A 20,291-nucleotide genomic window follows, 5' to 3' on the forward strand; every position below is an offset into this window, starting at 1 on the left:
GGCGGTGGCAGAACCCCCACCAGGTTATAAGAGGTCCTTATTCACAAGGTAATCCAATTAGAAATCCTCTGCAAGGACACTGCATAACCCTTTATCCTATCCGCTGTAGTGATGAAGAGTTGAGTTGATTTACAGAAAGGCTTTCTAAGTAGAAAGCCAAGGCCCTCCGGACATCCAGGGTGTGAAGACGCCTCTCTTCACTGGTCTCGTGTGGTTTGGGACAGAACACGGGAGGAAGATGTCTTTGACAGGAAGGCCAGGTGGGGCCGCAACTGAACCTTATCTTTGTAGAAGATCATGTATGGTGGTTCTGAGATCCATCTCTCCGACATCACCACCACCAGGAACGCAACCTTCCATGACAGATGGGAAAGGGAGCAGGAACCCAGAGGTTCAAAGGGCAGGCCAGTGAGCCTAGAGAGGAGTAAGTTAAGATCCCAATGCAGGACAGGAGCCTGCACCTGCGGGAAGAGTCTCTCCAGACCTCTCAAAAATCTGACCGTCATGTCAAGGGAGAACACTGTCTGTCCTTGGATCGGCGGGTGAAAAGGAGAGATGGCTGCAAGATGCACTCTAATGGAAGAGTTTGCCAGGCCCTGGTTCCTCAAATGGAGCAGGTAGTCCAGGACAGCCTGTATGGAGGAACAAGAGGTAGAGATGCCCCGTTTGGAAGCCCAGCAGGAAAACCTCGTCCACTTGGCCAGGTAAGTCAGTCTAGTTGAGGGCTTCCTACTTTCTAGGAGAACCAGTTGGACTCCTTCCAAACAGGTCTGCTCCTACGGGTTCAGCAACTCAACATCCACGCCAGGAGGTGGAGGGACCCAAGGTTGGGGTTTAAGAGCTGACTATGATCCTGCGACAGCAGGTCCAGTCGGTTGAGCAGGGGCCAGGGAGGGGCCGCTGACAGGCTCAAGAGCATGCCAAATCAATGCTGGTGAGGCCATGCCAAGGCGATCATGATAAACCGTGCCTGGTCTTTCTTGATCTTTACCAGGCCCTGCTGATAGGTGGAATCAGAGGAAATGCATATATCAGTGTGGAAACAGGGTTAAAGGATTTAAATATAGGCCTCTTAGTTGTAAGAAACAGAGCAACTGTCATGCTAAGTCTTAGCCTAATATTGCGGGACCTGTAGAAGCAGGGATCACGTCAAAAGCGGGTGGGAAGACAGCAGAGTAGAATCAGCGTGACCCAGCCTTGAGATAGCAATGTTTTGAGAACAGAAATGAGAAAATACAGGAATGGGCAGGACATAACAAACAAACTGCAGATGTTTTTATTAATTCATGCCACTAAAATGTATAAATGCTTGTGTGATATTGCTTGTACTTTGAAGAAACTGAGGCAGAGATGCTCTCTATCAGCTGTGTTCTTACCTTGCAATTGCATGTCCTGAATAAAGCTGTCTCTGATTTTGTTGCTTCCAACCTCAGAGTGGAGTTTGTTTCTTCCACATCAGGATCCCTGACCACAACAGGAGGAAGGCATCGGAGAGGGAGTCCTTGCTCAGACCCTGTTGAGAACAAAACTGGTGGCATTTCCTGTTCTGTCTGGTAGCAAACAGGTCCACTTGTGGTGAGAGGAGAAGTTCCTGCTGAGCTGGTCTGCCAGTGTATTCCTGACGCTGGGAAGGTGACAAGCTTCCAGGTGGATTTCGTGGCTGATGCAGAAGTCCCACAGACAGAGTGCCTCTTCACAGAGAGCCAACGAGCGCACTCCCCCTTCCCTGTTGATATAGAACATTGAGGCTGTATTGTCCATCAGGACTCATACCACCTTGCTCAACAGGTGGGTCAAGAGGACTCCACATGCCAGCCGGACTGCTTGGAGCTCTTTAACATTTATGTGTAACCACGCCTCCTCCGGGGACAACATCCCATGTCAGGAGGTTGCAGAGATGCGCATCTCAGCCGACGTCCGAGGCGTTCGACACTAACTCGACGGAGTGAGGATGGTGTCGAATGAAACCCCCTGCAGGACTGTCCTGCGGTCAGTCCACCATCTCAGCGAGGTAAGTATCTCCTGGGGAATGGTAACGATCTTCTCCAGGGGGTCTCGGGACTGTGAATAGACCATTGCCAGCCATTGTTGCAGGGGCCAAATCCAGAGCCTGGCATCGCAGACCATGTAAGTGCATGCTGCTATGTGGCCCAGCAGGCACAGACAGACCCTGGCTGTAGTCGGAGGGAACACGGAGACTTCCGCGATGAGGTTTGACAACATGTGGAACCTTTCCAGCGGCAGGAATGCTCTGTCACAGGTAGTGTCAAGGACCGCTCCAATTAACTCTATCCTCTGCACTGTCACTAACGTCGACTTTTTGTCATTCACCAGTAGGCCCAGAGAGCTACATGTGGCTTGAAGCACTGTGATATCCCTTTGGACTCGAGACCTGGAGCCACCCTTGATGAGCCAGTCATTGAGGTATGGTTAGATCTGGATAACCTGAGGTAAGCCGCTACCATCAAAAGTTCCTGGTGAGCCTTGGTGTCATCCTGAGGAACTGGGTGAGGGGGCTCTATGATAGCCTCATCTGGCGATGATGATGACGATACCAGTGCTGCGGGAACCTCCACGTCCATTGGTGGTCCAGCAGCTTACTCCCCTGGGTGCTCCTGGACCTGCGGGGTCTTACCCCCGAAGCCTCAAGCACCAGAGGGGGATGGGATACCGAGGCCACTGGCCTCTCCGAGGCTCCTGACACTGATTGAGCAGGCTGGGAAGGTTGGGTGAACCCCCAGGGGTTCCATGGGTACCATGGTACCAGCCATTGCACTTGGGGCCATGGGGCAGGTTTCAGTGCTGATAATGTAGCTGGCACTGCCGGTACCGGAGCTTGTCCCTCAGTCAGTGAGCCTTGCACCGAGCCAGAGTTACCAGCAGAGTGGTCAGTACCGGGCAACCAGAATCGGGCTGAGCGGTGGCTCTTGTCCGACTGGTTCCAGTCACTGCATCCTGAAGCTGACCTGTCCGAGTGAGATTGTCTTGGTCGGGCTCTCGGGGACCAACGGCGTCTCGCGGATCTGCATTGGATACCTGGCAATCAACGCCTTACACTACACGACCTGTACCTGGACATCGAACGGGACCAGGAGTTACTATGGGCTGGTTGCCAGGAGTATCATCATGAGTAAGGCAATCTCCTTCTTGGAGATGGGCGATAATGGCCCTGCGATCGGCAGTCTCTCATTTTGGATTGGTACCGGGCCCTTGTAGAGAGTCGGGGCCAGTCTCGGAGTTCTTGCAGAGGATCTGCTCCATTTCACCGGTGAGGTACGCCTTGAGTCCCTCAATCGGCGCTGTGATGGGTTAAGACTTGAGACTGTCCCCTGACGTTCTGAGAGTACCTCTGAGCCCGTTTTCCCTGCCAGCTTGGGACTTCAGTATCCTGTCTTGTTGAGCCAGACATGCTAGCCTGCTGCAAACATAGACCCAGGTCTGAACCATGTCCCCCAAAAACTGCAGGCTTAACTGAAAACAGCTTAGGAAGTACTCCCGTCTCTAGCACCCAAACCCCAAATAAATCCATTTTACTCTGGATAAAGCTTATACAGGGTAAATTCATAAGTTATTTGCCCTCTATAACGCTGATAGAGAGATATGCACAGCTGTTTGCTCCACCAGGTATTAATACTTTCTATGGGTTAATTAATAAATAAAAAAAAGTGATTCTATTAAATATAAAAAGTAAAATTTAAGTGGTTCCAAGTAACAACAGATAGAACAAAGTGAATTACCAAGCAAAATAAAACAAAAACATGCAAGTCTAGTCCTAATACAGTAGGAAACTAATGCAGGTAAATCTCACCGTCAGAGATGCTCCAATAAGTTTCTTTCACAGAATAGACTCCTTCCTAGTCTGGGTCCAGCAATCACTCACACCCCCGTAATTACTGTCCTTTGTTCCAGTTTCTTTCTTCTGAGCCAGCTGAAGACAAAATGGAGGGGTTTCCAGGGCCTTTTATATTCTCTCTCTCGTGGGTGGAAATCCCTTTGTTCTCCTGTGCAAAATCACAGCCACACGATGGAGTCCCTAGCCACCTGGGCAAGTCATGTCTATGAATGATTCAGCTTTTGGCAGGCCAACACCATTGTTTACATGTTAGTTTGAATGTTCCCAGGAAAGCTCAGATGTGGATTGGCATCTCCCAAAGTCCATTGTTAGTTAAGTACTCCCAATTACTTGAATAACCCCTTCACACTATGTTGATTAAATATGCCTTATGTGCTTCCTACAGCAAACACTTTAAATACAAGCATAGTGCCAATACTCATAACTTCAGATATAAAAATGATACATGCATACAAATAGGATTAATATATTCAGTAGATCATAACCTTTGCAAAGATATGTTACATGGCATATCTAGCATAAAACATATTCTAGTTATGTTATATTGATAAGCATGTTTCTATAAAGCATTAGGGGTGCAATGTCACAGGTGCCCCCGGTGCGGGGATTGACGAGGGCTCAGCTGAGCCTGCCTCTCTAGCCCTGAGGCATGATGGCTTTGGGCAGGCGAGCGATGGTGGGACGCCCCTCTCAATGGGGAATGATGCCACTGAGACGGAAACACACATATAGGTTCCAACATGGGTTTTCCCCGAGACTGGGATACCACTGGAGCCAGTGTGGGCAGCACTGGGAGGGTCAGGATCTCCTGAGCTGCTTGAAGGGATTCGGATGTTGACGGCACCTGAAGCTGGCCTGGGCCCGCACAGCTATCCGTGTTCACAGGCGAAGTATCGGATGGGCTACACCGCCCGACCTGAGCTGGGGCCCGAGTTTCCAATGGGGGCATTGAGCTGCCTGGCACGGCCCTCTCCTTTCCCTTACAGGAGGTAGGAGATCTTTCCCTCACAGTCTTTTTTGGCTTCTTCACCGGAGCCATGGATGGGGACTGGTGCTGGCTTGTGGCGCTGGCAGACCACTGCATATGGAGGCCGTGGTGCTCGGTGCAGCGTTAGACCACTGCTCCAGTGCCGGAGTGAGTGCCAACTGCATCAGGAGCACTTTCGGATGGATATTGTGCTCTTTCTTCATCCTAGGTTTGAAAGACTTGCAAATACAGCACTTGTCACTTATGTGCCCTTTGCCTAAGCACCTTAGGCAGCTGGTATGTGGATCACTGACAGGCATAGCTGTTTGCAGCGATCACAAGGCTTAAAGCCTGGGGACCGGGATATGCCCCGTCCCCCGGCTGAGTCCAGTTTGGGACCAACGAAGAGTTGAGAATTACTACTAAGGGTAACTATATACAACTATATTACAGGTTTTCAAAACAAAACAATGCTAGCCGAAGCAACAGAAGTTCCAGCACCGTCACTGGGGGCAAGAAGGAACTGAGGTGGTGGCGGGGGGTGAGAGCCGGCAGCACCTACAGATACTGCTGAGGGAAAATCTTCTGGTACCGGTGCACGTGGCGAGTATACACACCTAATATGGAGTGGACGTGAGCAAGCACTTGAAGAAGCATGAACAATTACAAAAGAAAAGAAAAACAAAATTAATCAGAAATAAACACATAGCAACTATAAAAGAAGAAAAGAGTCATTTTTAATTATGCTAAGTAGGCAGCAGGCCAACTCTTCAAGCAGGTTAATGGCTATGAATCTTTTCTCTATGTTGAGAAGAACGTTCAAGGACTGTGAATCCTCTTCTCCCTGCTCCAATCTCTTTTGAGTTAATTTCTGTATGGTGATTCAGTCAGTTTAGATTGTAAGCTCTTTGAGGCAAAGACCAGGTCTTTTAACTTGTTTAATGTGCTTTCTAAGTCATATACACTGATGGCCTGGTTTATAAATAAAGATATACATACATCACTGATGGGCATAGGCCATGGGAGCCATGGTGATGAGAATGAATGACAGCAGGACTGGGGAAAAATGGGGAAGGGGCACCACCAGCTCCACATTCCCACCCATGTATGTGCCACGATCTGCAACCACCTCAGTCCATCTATGGGGACATGACTCCCACCTTACTTCCACCTTCTTATGTGAGCCAGGTCCTGCAGGGGACTTACTTACCTTGGGAGGTCGAGTTCCTTTCCTTACCCCTCCTTTTTGAGCTGGGATCTGGGGGTCCCTGTCCCCCACAATGGTGTTTTAGCCCCACTTCCTGACATCACATATGTCAGGATCTGGGGGTCTTCTGCCCATCTGTGAGGATGAAACTCCTCTTTCCTGCCCACCCATGTGTGCCAGATTCTGGGGGCCTGCCTTTGTGAGTGTGTCAGAGCCCCACTCCCTACTCTTGCCATGTGAGCCAAGATCTGGGAAAGCCCTGCCCCAGTGGGTGGGGAGCTTAGGACACGCATGTTCAGATGCACTGAGAACACACTGGCGAGACTGGGGTGCGGAGCTGAGAATAGATATGTCTGACACATACCAGAAACCCTCCAGCACTGGGGAGAGTGGAAGGGAACACTCACTAACATGAACAGAGCTACTGTTTCAGGCTGTATTCATCTCCATTGGGTATTCTCTTTCCACTGAGAACATCTCATTGAAATGAGTGGGCTACTTAATGCCGCTCTGAGACTGCCCTCCCTTTCATTCTCCCTTAAATTTCTTACAATATTATAAGAGAGCATCAGCTCTGCTCTAGCTAAGGTTGGGAAGCCTTTTCTCTTAAAAAGATGACTCTTCTTAGTACTCAAAATCTGTGCGCGTCCACGGATTGTTTTGCAATTTGTGCTATGCCTCATGGTAGTATAGGGTAGGGTTAGTGATCCAAATGTTGGGTCATCTGAGCAAGGAGTTCCTGAGATACAGCTCAAGGAGTTCCTGAGATACAGCTCCCCCACCCCACAACAAAATAGCATTTCATTGACACTAAACAAGGAGGAGTGGTAGATACGCTGGAGGGTAGGGACAGAATACAGAGGGACCTAGACAAATTAGAGGATTGGGCCAAAAGAAATCTGATAAGGTTCAACAAGGACAAGAGCAAAGTCCTGCACTTAAGACAGAAGAATCTCATGCACTGCTACAGGCTAGGGACTGAGTGGATAGGCAGCAGTTCTGCAGAAAAGGACCTAGAGGTTATAGTGGACGAGAAGATGGATATGAGTCAACAGTGTGCTCTTGTTGCCAAGAAGGCTAATGGCATTTTGGGCTGTATAAGTAGGGGCATTGCCAGCAGATCAAGGGACGTGATCATTCTCTTCTATTCGACATTGGTGAGGCCTCATCTGGAGTAATGTGTCCAGTTTTGGGCCCCACACTACAAGATGGATGTGGAAAAATCAGAAAGAGTCCAGCGGAGGGCAACAAAAATGATTAGGGGGCTGGAGCACATGACTTATGAGGAGAGGCTGAGGGAACTGGGATTGTTTAGTCTGCAGAAGAGAAGAATGAGGGGGGATTTGATAGCTGCTTTCAAATAGCTGAAGGGGGGGTTCCAAAGAGGATGGATCTAGACTATTCTCAGTGTTACCAGATGACAGAACAAGGAGCAATGGTCTCAAGTTGCAGTGATGGAGGTTTAGGTTGGATAATAGGAAAAACTTTTTCACTAGGAGGGTGCTGAAGCACTGGAATGGGTTACCTAAGGAGATCTCCTTCCTTAGAGGTTTTTAAGGTCAGGCTTGACAAAGTCCTGGCTGGGATGATTTAGTTGGGGATTGGTCCTGCTTTGAGAAGGGGGTTAGACTAGATGACCTCCTATCGTCCCTTCCAACCCTGATATTCTATGATTCTATGATTCATTAATTTCACAGATTCTAGCAATTTTGAAACCCACACTAGTCAAGAGGGGTTTGGGTCTGCAGTAAGGCATGGGGGTATTTTGGGGAGGGAGATAAATGGAAATGGTGGAAGGGGAGGAAAGAGGGTTTGAGGGGGCTCAGGTAAAAGGCTGAGGGATAGGGACTGGGGAAGTGGCAGAGAGGAAGGCAAGAGGTGTTGAGGAATGTGACAAGGAGAGAAGGAAGTTGGGGGGTTAGAGGTAGTGGGGCCTGTTGGCCCTGAATTCTCCCCTTCCATGTGTATGCTGGGATCTGGAGGAGCCCTACCCCTCCATAAAGGTCTGAGCTTCTCTCCCTCCTCATTGTGTGTTCTGGAATCTGGGGAATCTTGCTTATCTTGGAGTGTGTGAGCCTCTCTCTCTGCCACTCCAGATGAGCTTGGATCTGGAGTGGAGGGGATAAAGGTAACAGAAATGTAAACACCTGAAATCCAAAAATGAATAGTTAAGATATACATCACCCATGTGGGATGGCGGGAGCTGGCAAGAATGTGTGAGGACAGGGCCCGATTTGGAGAAGGGTCAGACTGGGTGGACCAGGGGCTTCACTGGGGAAGCCTGGCTAAAGCACAGGCGGGAGGACCAGCTGGGTCAGTAGTGGGAGTGAGGGGCCCAACTCAGTGTGCAGCTTGGGCTACCTAACCAAGGTAATGTGCAGCCCTCCAGTAAGCTGCTGCCTGTGATATGTGTACGCAACAGCATAGGGCTGGAAGCACCAAGGAGCAACTTCTTACATATGGCTTAATAGGATTAGAAGGAGAGAGGGAGGCTATATTTTGCAGGGAATGGTGAAGGAGGGGGTGGAGAAGAAGAGACATACACCAGTCTTCTCTCACATGCTTAAAATTATTACAATAACCATGTAATAAAACTATCAGTGTTTCAGGACGCAGACCACGGATAAATTTCTCTTTCATGCTCTGTTAGCAGTTGCACATTGCAAACATTTCAAAGCTTGACCAATGTATCCAATTCACTGTAGCAAATATACAAGAGCTTGGAGGAGCACTGAGGAATCACATAGCAACTGTGGCCTAGTGGAAAGACAGATGAACTGGGATTATTCCTAGGCTCTGCTACTGGCTTGCTGGCTGACATTGGGCAAGTCACTTCACTTCTCTGTGCCTCACTCTCCCATCTATAAATAGTGATAATGATGTCAAGTTCTTTGATATCTACTGATGAAAAGCACTATATAAAAGCTTAGTTTTAGATTACTGTCTCACCACAGTAGCATATCAACTGCAAACCTAGATGACATCTAAACTTCCTAAATGACTACCAGCTCCTACTAACAAGCATTGCTCTTTGTTTAAAAAAATAGAAAATGAAATGGCAAAAAAACTGTGCTAATGCAGAGTTAAGGTTGCTCAGTGACAGCTTGTCCCCTTCCAGAACATTTGAGTCCAGCAAAACTCAAGCTGCTGAAAAGTAGGAAATACAGAGTTAAGGTAATCATCCACACAACCTAAACTCTTCCCTCTTTAAGCAATGCCCCGGTATGGCCATAACACACCCACTTCCATTCTGCCTTTTCTCTGTAATGGACAAGTGCTTTGAACTTGTCCTATGATCAAACACTTAGTCTACTCCCCCAATAGAATACCACATTTGTAAAATTTAACAACCATGTTGTACCCTTTTACAACCCCTGAACACTTGCATTCAGGGTACCACCTAAACCTATACTTTCCCCTACCTATCATTAAATCCACAGACTGCTCTCATATCTGACTTCACTACTGACAGTACCTATGGCAAAAAAAATTCTGTTATGAAATGAGGCAGACTCAAACGTCAAGTTACACATGTATCTCTTACCTTTCATAATACACAAAGGGATAACACACTCAGACCCAGATCTCCTTATAATACAATCAGAGCTCTTCCAAGCTGCTCCACCTTACTACACCACCATGGAATAAGTGGTGTTACCTAGCAGCTCTGTGTTCTTGGGGAACCAGGGCGCAGTACCCAGCCTGTCTGACTCATGAAAGACCTTCCCTCCCACCCCCCATGCCTCTGCTTTGAACCAAATCTACATCAGAAGAAAGACTTACAAAAAGCAATTAAAAGGCAGTGGGAGACACACCTAAACCCATGGGATAAGGATAAGTATTAAGGAAACTCCCTTAGCCTTATCTGCATCTCCATCAACACACAGAATGAAGAACAGTGATTCCAAGGCAAGAACCGCAGTGAACTCTGGGACCAGAAAAGCAGGGAAGCTCTGCATGATGGGGGAGCTCTGCTCCAGATGGTAATGAACCTACGCTTGCACACACCCAGCTCAGCAGTTATCAGACCAATTCTAGGAGTAAATCCTTTATTGGGTATCCAAAAATAGTGATGTTCCCTAACTGCATTGTGAGCTCCCTCCAAGAAACACCGCCAAAGCCAGGAATGATCAGCTCTCACTGTCTAGCCTGAACAAAACAACTTTGGTATTCTCCCTTGTTTACACATAAACAAATCTAGTGTTCTCCCTTGAACCATTGTTTCTCTGCAAAAAACCCCACCCATGCTCAAGCAAGTGGTCTGATGCCTGGATCCAAAATCTGCATCAGTTCCATTGGTACTTCATCTTCTCCTGACTGGTCATGCTGAGGGCTCTGCCTGTCTCCAGCACTTCGGACTCTCTGCTACCACCACCACCTAGGACCCCTGATCAATTCAAGCTTCATGGAGAGGTGAGAATCTCTCTCTCTCTCTCTCGCTATAACCTTCTGACCCTGACTTGTGTGATCAGTTATAGTTTTGTAAACCTGACTTTTATAATCAAATTTAAGTTAGATTTAATATTATATCTGTTTTGTTTGTTTGGCTCCCCTATGGTTATTACCTGGCAGTAAATAATTTTCATGACTAAGCTGGTTGCTTCTCTCTCTCTCTCTCCCCCGCACCCATTGTGGATGTTTTTTGGCTTCCTCATTCATTCTGCAGCAACACTCCTTGTACTTAAGCTAAAAGTTCCCTGCAGTGCCCAAAAATCCTCTGGGGCTTGCTCACCAAGTTGGTTACTACAAGAAGAGTAACCCTAATAAACGAGCATACCCCAAAGCAATGGGCAAAGCTGGTAACACAGGTACACCCAGCACAGTTAATGCAGTTGGAGTGCATGCAGATAATTCTCAGTGGCAACTGCCACCTTCAGGGTCAATTTAATATAGTAATATGTTAATCACATTTCAATACTTCCTGAATTTGACTTAAATAGCTATTTATCTTCCTTTCATACCAGATAAATTAGTTGATAGTCTCCTTCTTCCTTTATTTAGTTTTTTTATTATTATTATTATTTGAAGTTTTATTTTAAATTAGGTCAGAATATTGGTTGTTCTCTTTGGTTTTGTTTAGAAATTAAATTAATCACTTACATTTCACTTTCTCTGAGCACTTAGGTCTAACTTTTAAAGCCAAAACACCCTCAAAAATACACATTCACTACACAACCACCAATTACATTTGCGCATCAGGTAATTTCCTGTACAACTTCCTGGTTTGCATGCACTAGGGCTGTCAAACGATTTAAAAAAATTAATTGTGATTACTTGTGTGGTTAAATAATAATAGAGTACCATTTATTTAAATATTTTGGATGTTTTCTACATTTTCAAATATATTGATTTCAGTTACAACACAGAATACAAAGTGTGCAGTGCTCACTTTATATTTTTTATTACAAATATTTGTACTGTAAGAAACAAAATAAATAGTATTTTTCAATTCACCTAATGCAAGTACTATAGTGCAATCTCTTTATCATGACCGTTAAACTTATGTAAAGTTATTTACAAAAAACAGGGCTTTGGAGCTGTGCTCCGGCTCTGCTCCAGCTCCAGGCAAAAACCTGCAGCTCCACTGCTCCACGCTCCAGCTCCAGGCTCCACTCCAAAGCCCTGAAAAAAAAAACTGCATTCAGAAATAAAACAATGTAAAACTTTAGAGCCTACAAGTCCATTCAGTCGAACTTCAGCCAATCGCTCAGACAAACAAGTTTGGTTACAATTTGCAGGAGATAATACTGCCCGCTTCTTGTTTACAATGTAACCTGAAAGTGAGAACAGGCATTCTCGTGGCACTGTTGTAGCCAGCGTCGCAAGATATTTATGTGCCAGATGTGCTAAAGATGCATATGTCATGCTTCATGCTTCAACCACCATTACAGAGGACATGCATACATGCTGATGATGGGTTCTGCGCAATAATGATCCAAAGCAGAGTGGACTGATGCATATTCATTTTCATCATCTGAGCCAGATGCCACCAGCAGAAAGTTGATTTTCCTTTTTGGTGGTTCATGTTCTGTAGTTTCCACATCTGAGTGTTGGGCAAAGCATGAAGGGGCATACGAATGTTTAGCATATCTGGCACGTAAATACCTTGTGACACTGGCTACAAAACTGCCATGTGAACTGCCTTTTCTTGCTTTCAGGTGACATTGTAAATAAGAAGCAGGCAGCAGTATCTCCTATAAATATAAACAAACTTATTTGTCTTAGGGCAGGTCTACACTAAGGGCGGGGGTCGAACTAGGGTACGCAAGTTCAGCTACGTGAATAGCGTAGCTGAACTCGAAGTACCCTAGTTCGAACTACTTACCCATCCAGACACCGCGGGATCGAAGTCCACGGCTCCAAGGTCGACTCTGCCACCGCCGTTTGCAGTGGTGGAGTACCGGAGTTGACTGGAGCGTGCGGGGAGTTCGAACTATCGCGTCCAGATTAGACGCGATAGTTCAAACTCTGAGAAGTCGAACTCACCGCGTCGACCCGGCAGGTAAGTGTAGACTAGCCCTTTGTGATTGGCTGAAGTAGAACTGAGTGGACTTGCAGGCTCTAAAGTTTTACATTGTTTTGTTTTTGAGTGCCAGTATGTAACAAAAAAAATCTATATTTGTAAGTTACACTTTCACAATAAAGAGATTGCACTACAGTACTTGTACTACGTGAATTGAAAAATACTATTTGTTTTATCATTTTTACAGGACAAATATTTGTAATAAAAATAATAATATAATGTGAGCACTGTACTTCGTATTCATGGTTGTAATAGAAATCAATATATTTGAAAATGTAGAAAAACATCCACAAATATTTTAAAAAGTTCAATTGGTAATCTATTATTTAACAGTGCGATTAATCACAATTAATTTTTTTTAGTTAATCACATGAGTTAACTGTGATTAATCAACATCCCTAGCAAGCACAAATTTGAGCATGCAATGATTGTAAGTATTTTTGTGACTGCATCTTTTGCTTTGGGATTTTTTAAATTTCACCACTAATATCTGTTTGCATTCAATAACTGTTTACTCAGAATAAGTGTACTCCCAGAAAAATATTGCTCAGTAGCTGGCAAGTTAAATAATTAAAAGAACATTTCAACTTGTCTTACTTTTTCTTTGCAAGTGGACAAATGAAGCACCTTACTTGGATTTTCTTTCACTTGTCACTTCACTCTGCCATATGCAAATAAAAGAAAAAGCAAGCTAAGTTTTCACTTGGAAATATGTATGTATAAAATATTGTGCAAAGGGAGTGCACACATTTCAGCAAACATGCTGTACAGTACATAGTATGTCTGATAAGGCTGCAATAAGAGGAAAGAATTACTCCCTTCAGAGGTGTACGTTTGTATATTAGTTATGGAAAAGAGAAAAAACAAGCAAAGAAAACAAAATTAAGATGAGTGCAAAATATCCTCATTTACAATTTAAATTTTGTAACAAAATACTGGTAAAGACGACATGAATAAAACAAGTCACAGAATCAAGAGAGATTAAAAGAAAGCATCAAATTAAATGAGTACACAGGGTAAACAGCTCACAGTAAGAAGGAGCTATTTGATAAATATCTGTCTATGAACACGTAAATGCAACGACATATTCAATATTTTGCTCAGGTGAAATAATAACCCAGTTGAAGTATCATTATCCATATATGCCTTTTTTTGTTGTTGTTTTGCCACCATAACCCACTGCATTGCAATCTTGTCTATCTCACGAATTAGGAGCTTCATCTACCTGGCGATTAGGAACACACCAAGCTGAGGTGTAAATCTACAGTGCACTTTAGCCTGCTGCACACTAACTGGCTGTGTGGACCCTGGTACCACACACTAAAATTTCCACAGTCCACTTCGATGAACCTACAGCCAAAGTGTATTATAGAACTTTTAGTGTGTGGTACCAGGGTCCACATGGTGACTGAGTGACTTAGCGCACTGTAAATTTACTACTCAACTTGCTGTGTACTAAGTCTCTGTGAACAAGCCTTCACCAGCATCAGGCTGCTAAACATACTCAGTAAAACATTGTTCCTGTAGAAAGCTGTGTTGGTGATCCAGTAGATGAAACAATTCTCACTGAATGATTATGAAACCAGTGCCATGGCTTGGCTTATTTAGCCTAACCAAAAGAAGGCTGACGGGAGATATGATTGCTCTTTATAAATACATCAGGGATAAATACCAGGGAAGGAGAGGAGTTATTTAAATTAAATACCAATTTGGACATAAGTACAAATGGATATAAACTGGCCATCAACAAGTTTAGGCTTGAAATTAGGCGAATGTTTCTAACCATCAGAAGAATGAAGTTCTGGAACAGCCTTCCAAGGGGAGCAGTGGGGGCAAAAACTTAACTGGCTTCAAGACAGCTTGATACATTTATGGAGATTATATGATGGGACTGCCTACAATGGCATGTGGCCCATCAGTGACTGCCAGTAGCAAAAATCCCCAATGGCTAGAGACAGGACACTAGATGGGTAGGGTTCTGAGTTACTACAGATAATTCTTTATCCAGGTATCTGCCTGGTAGATCTTGCCCACATGCTCATGGTCTAACTGATCACCATATTTGGGGCGGGAAAGAATTTCCACCCAAGTCAGATTGGCAGAGACATGGGGGCTTTTCACCTTCCTCTGCAGCATGGAGCAAGGGTCACTTGCACATTTAAACCAGCATAAACGGTGAATTCTCTATAATGTCTTTAAACCATGATTTGAGGACTTCAATAACTCAGCCAGAGTGGATGGGTGAGGTCCTGTGGCCTGCAATGTGCAAGAGGTCAGACTAGATGATCATGATAGTCCCTTTTGACCTTAAAGTCTCTGAGTCTATGTCAAGGGGCACTGTATCTTCACATGCCATTTTTCATACAGAAATGAGATCCTGACCATTTGTGAATATTAGAAGATTATATGGTACTTTTATTAGAATAAGGGTGTTACATTCTAATGCCTTGATCAGAATTCCATCTGAGGTAATATGCCTACGCAAATTTCCTCTGCAGAACCAACTGGAGATACTTTCTTCTTTACTTCCTGCATTAAACTGTGTAGTGTTGCACTGCACTGCTAAACAGAAGCTTTATTCCTCCCAGATATGACTATATATATTTTTTGGTTGAGGTTAGGGATGTCGTTCTGGATTTTCAAAGCTGCCTGTTTGCTTTTGAGAGTCTAAGAGTTTGAACGTTTTAATGTCAGCATAATTCTATGGCTTATATGTTAAATGAAGGGGGGGAAGCTTTTTACTGTAAGTGTAGATACTTTTCTGAGATCAATCTGACGACAACATATTACTAAGGTACATTTTATTACTGTGCAAGTGCTGTGTTTTGGCAAACTTGATAGTGTCAACATAGCTGTCACCATCCCCTCTTCAAGTTGTATATCAACTAAGTAACTTACTTGCATATGTCATCTTCTGGGTCCTCGAGCCCAAATCTTTCATCAAAAGTAAGCTGTATCCATACATTCTCCTCCACTGCTACTAATCTCCATACCAGTACAGTGTTGCGTGGGTAAGCGTGTGGGAACTTTGGACTGTGAATACTTCCATTAGTAGACACAGTAATAATCTTCTCATGCTGGGGATCTTGTACTCCTATAATAGAGAGACATACACAAAACCAGATATAGTTAAGTCTTTATTATTTTTCTGCAGCAGTTTGTGTCCTGCACAATCAAAAGCTTTTTTTGTTGTTGGTGGTGGTGGCTGAGTTTTTTATTTTGGGGAGGGGGGGGAAGGGTGCAGTTGGCAAGGATTGCTGAGTCTAGGAAGATTTATATAAAAACAACATAGTAGACTGCAGAAGAAAATACATATTTCTTTTTTGGTTTCTAAGTAAAATGCTCAGACCCAGATCCTCAGGTGTGGTTGAGGAGACCACAGTGAAACTCAGGAGCGGGACATCTGCAGTGGGTGCTCCCCTTGTCCCAGGCAAGCTGTGTGCCAGAACAGTACCCTGGCAAAAATTAAAGCAGCCACAAGGACTATTTAAACTGTTCAGGTTGCAATGGCCCCTATAGGCCATTACAACAACAAGAGGTCACTGAAGTTTAGGAAAGCCCTGGGTATGCCTACAACAGAAAAAAGGATGATGTTGGAGCAGTTATACTGACTCCACCCCAACAGAGGTTATCCCTAAACTGGTGGTTTCCTCCTACAGCTGACTAAGCTGGCTTTAGGGCTGCCCAAACACAGGGAAGATTCTGGGTCATAGTTTTAGGAAGTTCCTAAATGTGTGAAGCAAGGCATTTATGAATGCATTTAGAGCAGCATATTACCCTTAAATGATGGTGAACCCTCCTCGTAGAGGGTCATTGCCTCAAACTCTCAACAGGTGTCAGCCTATCATAAAGCTCTGGAAACTCAAATGCTTGGCTTATCATAAGACAGCATTCTAACCATGAAATGAATAAACCACCAACTATCTTTGCCCTTTAAAGCATACAGCAACAGGACCCTACTGCAAAGACTACCTACTTCAAGCTGGGAACTAACTACTATAAGGAAACATAGGAAGAAAAAAAAATTATTTAACTGGAGAGTGGTGATGTACACATGCACTATTAAGGCAAATCTTATTCCTAAGGATCTGAAATTCACATAAATTCATATTCAGTAGTTAGGCATTAGTTTGTAACAAGTTAGTAACTGCGAACAGATGCTGACAAAACTGGATAGATTTTTAATTTTATGGGATACGAGTCCTGTAGCCCCCAAAACGGAGTCCCCAACACCTCAGATAAAGAATAAATTTAATTAGCTATAGTAGTAGGATTTCCATCCTCTGTGAACTAACCACTGATTAGAGGATGACAAAAATCACACACATAAGCAAGTATGACATCCCACCCAGTAGAGGGGAGTGGTGCATATACTGATCATTATAGTAACTAAATTTTTCTTGTAGTTTTATACTGTGCCATACTGTTTTATGAAAATTATTTATTACTATTCCTCTGGAAACAAAATTCTCGTACAATTCACTATTTATCCTATTATATTTTATTTTTATTTAAAAATGCTAATACATATTTTCAATTATGTATTTCATAGTAAAATGTTTACCCTTTGGTTTATAGTGAAGAAAATTACAATGTAATTGTAATCCTTCTTTTAGATCCAAGCTAAATTTTAGCAGCTAGAATTAATGTATTTCAGAGGGAAGAGAGTACAGTAATAGCATTACAATTTCAGAGGAATTAATCTGTAATTAAATATAATTTAAAGTCTGAAGGACTAAAGCCTTTTATTTATGGTACAAGAATAGTAAATTCTCTTTCAAGTTGAATTGCTACTCGCATAAAACTGATAAAGAAAACTGTGGTTTTACTGAACATCCACACACAATTTGCAGATGACTGTCAGTCTTGTGTACAACTAAAATAGCACAGCCTATAATAATAAAAAAGAAACAAAATGCAATGAGGAATGTCATAATTTAGACTTTTTGTCTGCTTTTTTGTTGGCTGAGTCACAGAGCATTTCTTCAATAAGGTATAAACTGAGATTTCCACACTAAACACTGGAGCCAACAGTAATAAAGATGACATTACCAGAGATTATATGAGAGTGCTATTTTCAAAGTATGTAAAGGCCTACTTTTTGCCTATGTCTCAACCTTGCTACTGTGGCATTCATGTCACTATATCAAGCACCACACTTTTTGATATCATATTTAGAGATTCATTTTCCTTTAAAATGTGCACAAAACTGCCATTAATACTAAGTTTTACAGTACACGTGTATATCCTGAGAAAACTATGGTGCCTCTCCCTTCTTTTCTATACTCAAGATTATCCTCTAAAGAATGCTGCAGGTTAAGGAGTGAAAAGTATTGGCTCATCAAAAGATTACAGCAAATTCACCAAAAAGGGACAGAAGAAAAACTATGGGGTAATTTAGTCAACGGACATTTCAGCACCTCCATTTCCTTGAACTCATAATCTGTTTACAATGTAAAAATATATTTGCTTTAGCATATAGCTTTGTTCTATGAACACATCAGCTTCTCTTGCGCATTGCTTGTTCCGTTTTAAATATTTGCTCTTGCATGGTAGAATTTCTTCTCTTTCAAGAGTAATATTTTATGTGACTACAAAGGCAAGTAAATTGCTGTCACTGGAGAATAAAGCTTGCTATTTGTCTTTAGAGATGGTGTAGTATTCCTTCTCATTCACTGTACAGAAATGCATGCCAACCAGAGTCTGAAAAAATAGTCTCTTCTAGCAAGACTAATTGGCTGTTCATGCAGATTCATTTCTGAAACCTCTTTTGAACAAAGTGGGTGTGAAGAACAATGTCACAGGAATACAGCTAAGGATATTTAGCACCTTTCACATTGGATTTGAGCCAAAAGTATTAAAGTTGCTTCACAGGGAGGAGATATCATATCCTAGTTATTTTAGGGATAAATCAATCAAAATCAGGATTTAAAAGGGAGTGATCCAATTTAGCTGAGTTCATGGTTACCATCTGCATAACTTCCAAGTTATTTACATTAATTCTCTATTATGCTCCATCTGCTTTTCAATTAAAAAAAATAAGAGCAGCTTTGGACAACGTGGGCAGTAAGTTTCAATGAACCTCTTCTAACAACCAGTTTAAGAAACAGCAGGCACTGAAGCAGCTGAGGCATCCTACTGTTTTAGTCAGAGGGAAATAACAGACAAGGTGGCTGACAACACATGTTCGTTTGCGTGTGTGTGGGTGGAAAAATGTAAGAAAAATGGAAAACACATTGGTGGTTTCAGAATGGAATGGACATAGCTGTAGATCAGTGGTAAAAGAAATTTCGTAGGATCAAAGAATACTGTGCAGAGAAAAACTGAGATAACTAAGTCTAAGGAGTCTGTGAATATGTGGTGATGTCATTTTCACTGGTTATTAGGCAATAACATCATAAACTTGCTGTTTGTTACAGGATGTTCCATTCTGAGAAATAGGCTAGCAGCAGTTTCCTTTAATGTGACACCAGATACTAATCACCTAATTTAAACATTTATCAAGGTAGAATGTCCACCACAGAAAATAACAGGATTCCAAACATTCTGAAAGCACTATACTATATTGACCCCTTAACTGAATAGGTAAAATGGACATGAATAATCAGACCAGGAACCAGATAAGCCATTGGGTCTGTAAACTAAAGCTCAAACCACTAATTGGACAAGCACAATCCTGTCTATTTCAAGGTACAGTAAGTCTCTTCCCCCAATGGGGCTCTAGGTTTCAAAACAGCAGACCTGAAGAAGAGCTCTATGTAAGCCTAAAAGCTTGTCTCTTTCACCAACAGAAGTTGGTCCAATAAAACAGGGTTTCTCAAACAGGGGTTGCCGCTTGTGTAGGGAAAGCCCCTGGCGGGCCGGGCCAGTGTGTTTACCTGCCCCATCCGCAGGTCTGGCCGATCGCGGCTCCCACTGGCCGTGGCTCACTGCTCCGGGCCAATGGGAGCTGCTGGAAGTGGTGCAGGCTGAGGGATGTACTGGCCACCACTTCCGCAATCGGCTGGACCTGCGGACGGGGCAGGTAAAAACACCGGCCCAGCCCGCCAGGGGCTTTCCCTACACAAGTGGCGACCCCTGTTTGAGAAACCCTGTTTTAAAGTAAGTGCCATGATTCCTCTATAAGGTAAAAATTAAGTAAATCAAAATCAGATGTGGGGACAGGGAGAGCAGGGTCGGAGGAAAGAACGAAAGGGAGGAGCTTGTACTTTGGGAGTGCCACTGTGAGGGCAGATTCATTTAAGAGATTGTTAAAATTGATCTAGAAAATTCTTTACTGCACTGCCCACAAGGTACACTTCCTGTAGATAAAACAAGCTGAGAGTAAAGCTAACCATGCTTTACCTTTAACATTGACAATTATTTAAGTGTTAATCATTAATCCTTTATGAATTTCAAATACTCTCATTTGGGCTATGTAAAAGAGACTTTTAGACATCCAGGGGACAGGAATAGCATCGTTCTGTATATGTTCAGCACTGCCTGGAAAATAATGCCAAGCTAAAATGTAAAGGAATCTCTCATTCTTTCATTGTATAGAGTGTGACAGAATAAAAATAACTCTGGATTAATAGGTGATATACCTTCAATAGAATTAATGGTACAAGAGATAATTCTTATAAATGTGAGTTCTGTCTCTTAAAACTTAAAAACAAAACAAACAATAAGTTGCCTGTTCAGGCAAACACTTCTGGTCAGGAATAGGAAATAGTAGAAATGAAGTATTTAGCATGCCAAAAGG

At 43.4% G+C, this 20,291-nt stretch overlaps 1 protein-coding gene across 2 annotated transcripts in view; it reads right to left on the bottom strand.

Annotated features, from left to right (window-relative positions):
- Window positions 1-20,291, bottom strand: part of PDGFC (platelet derived growth factor C) — a 251,718-nt gene that overhangs the window by 106,322 nt on the left and 125,105 nt on the right. For both annotated transcript variants that reach the window (XM_039542360.1, XM_039542359.1), the window contains exon 2: window positions 15,449-15,644. In XM_039542360.1, coding sequence (XP_039398294.1) covers window positions 15,449-15,644 — 196 coding nt within the window. The remainder of the gene's footprint in view (window positions 1-15,448; window positions 15,645-20,291) is intronic.

Source organism: Mauremys reevesii, linkage group 5, assembly GCF_016161935.1.
Source record: "Mauremys reevesii isolate NIE-2019 linkage group 5, ASM1616193v1, whole genome shotgun sequence".
Classification (NCBI taxonomy): Eukaryota; Metazoa; Chordata; order Testudines; family Geoemydidae; genus Mauremys; species Mauremys reevesii.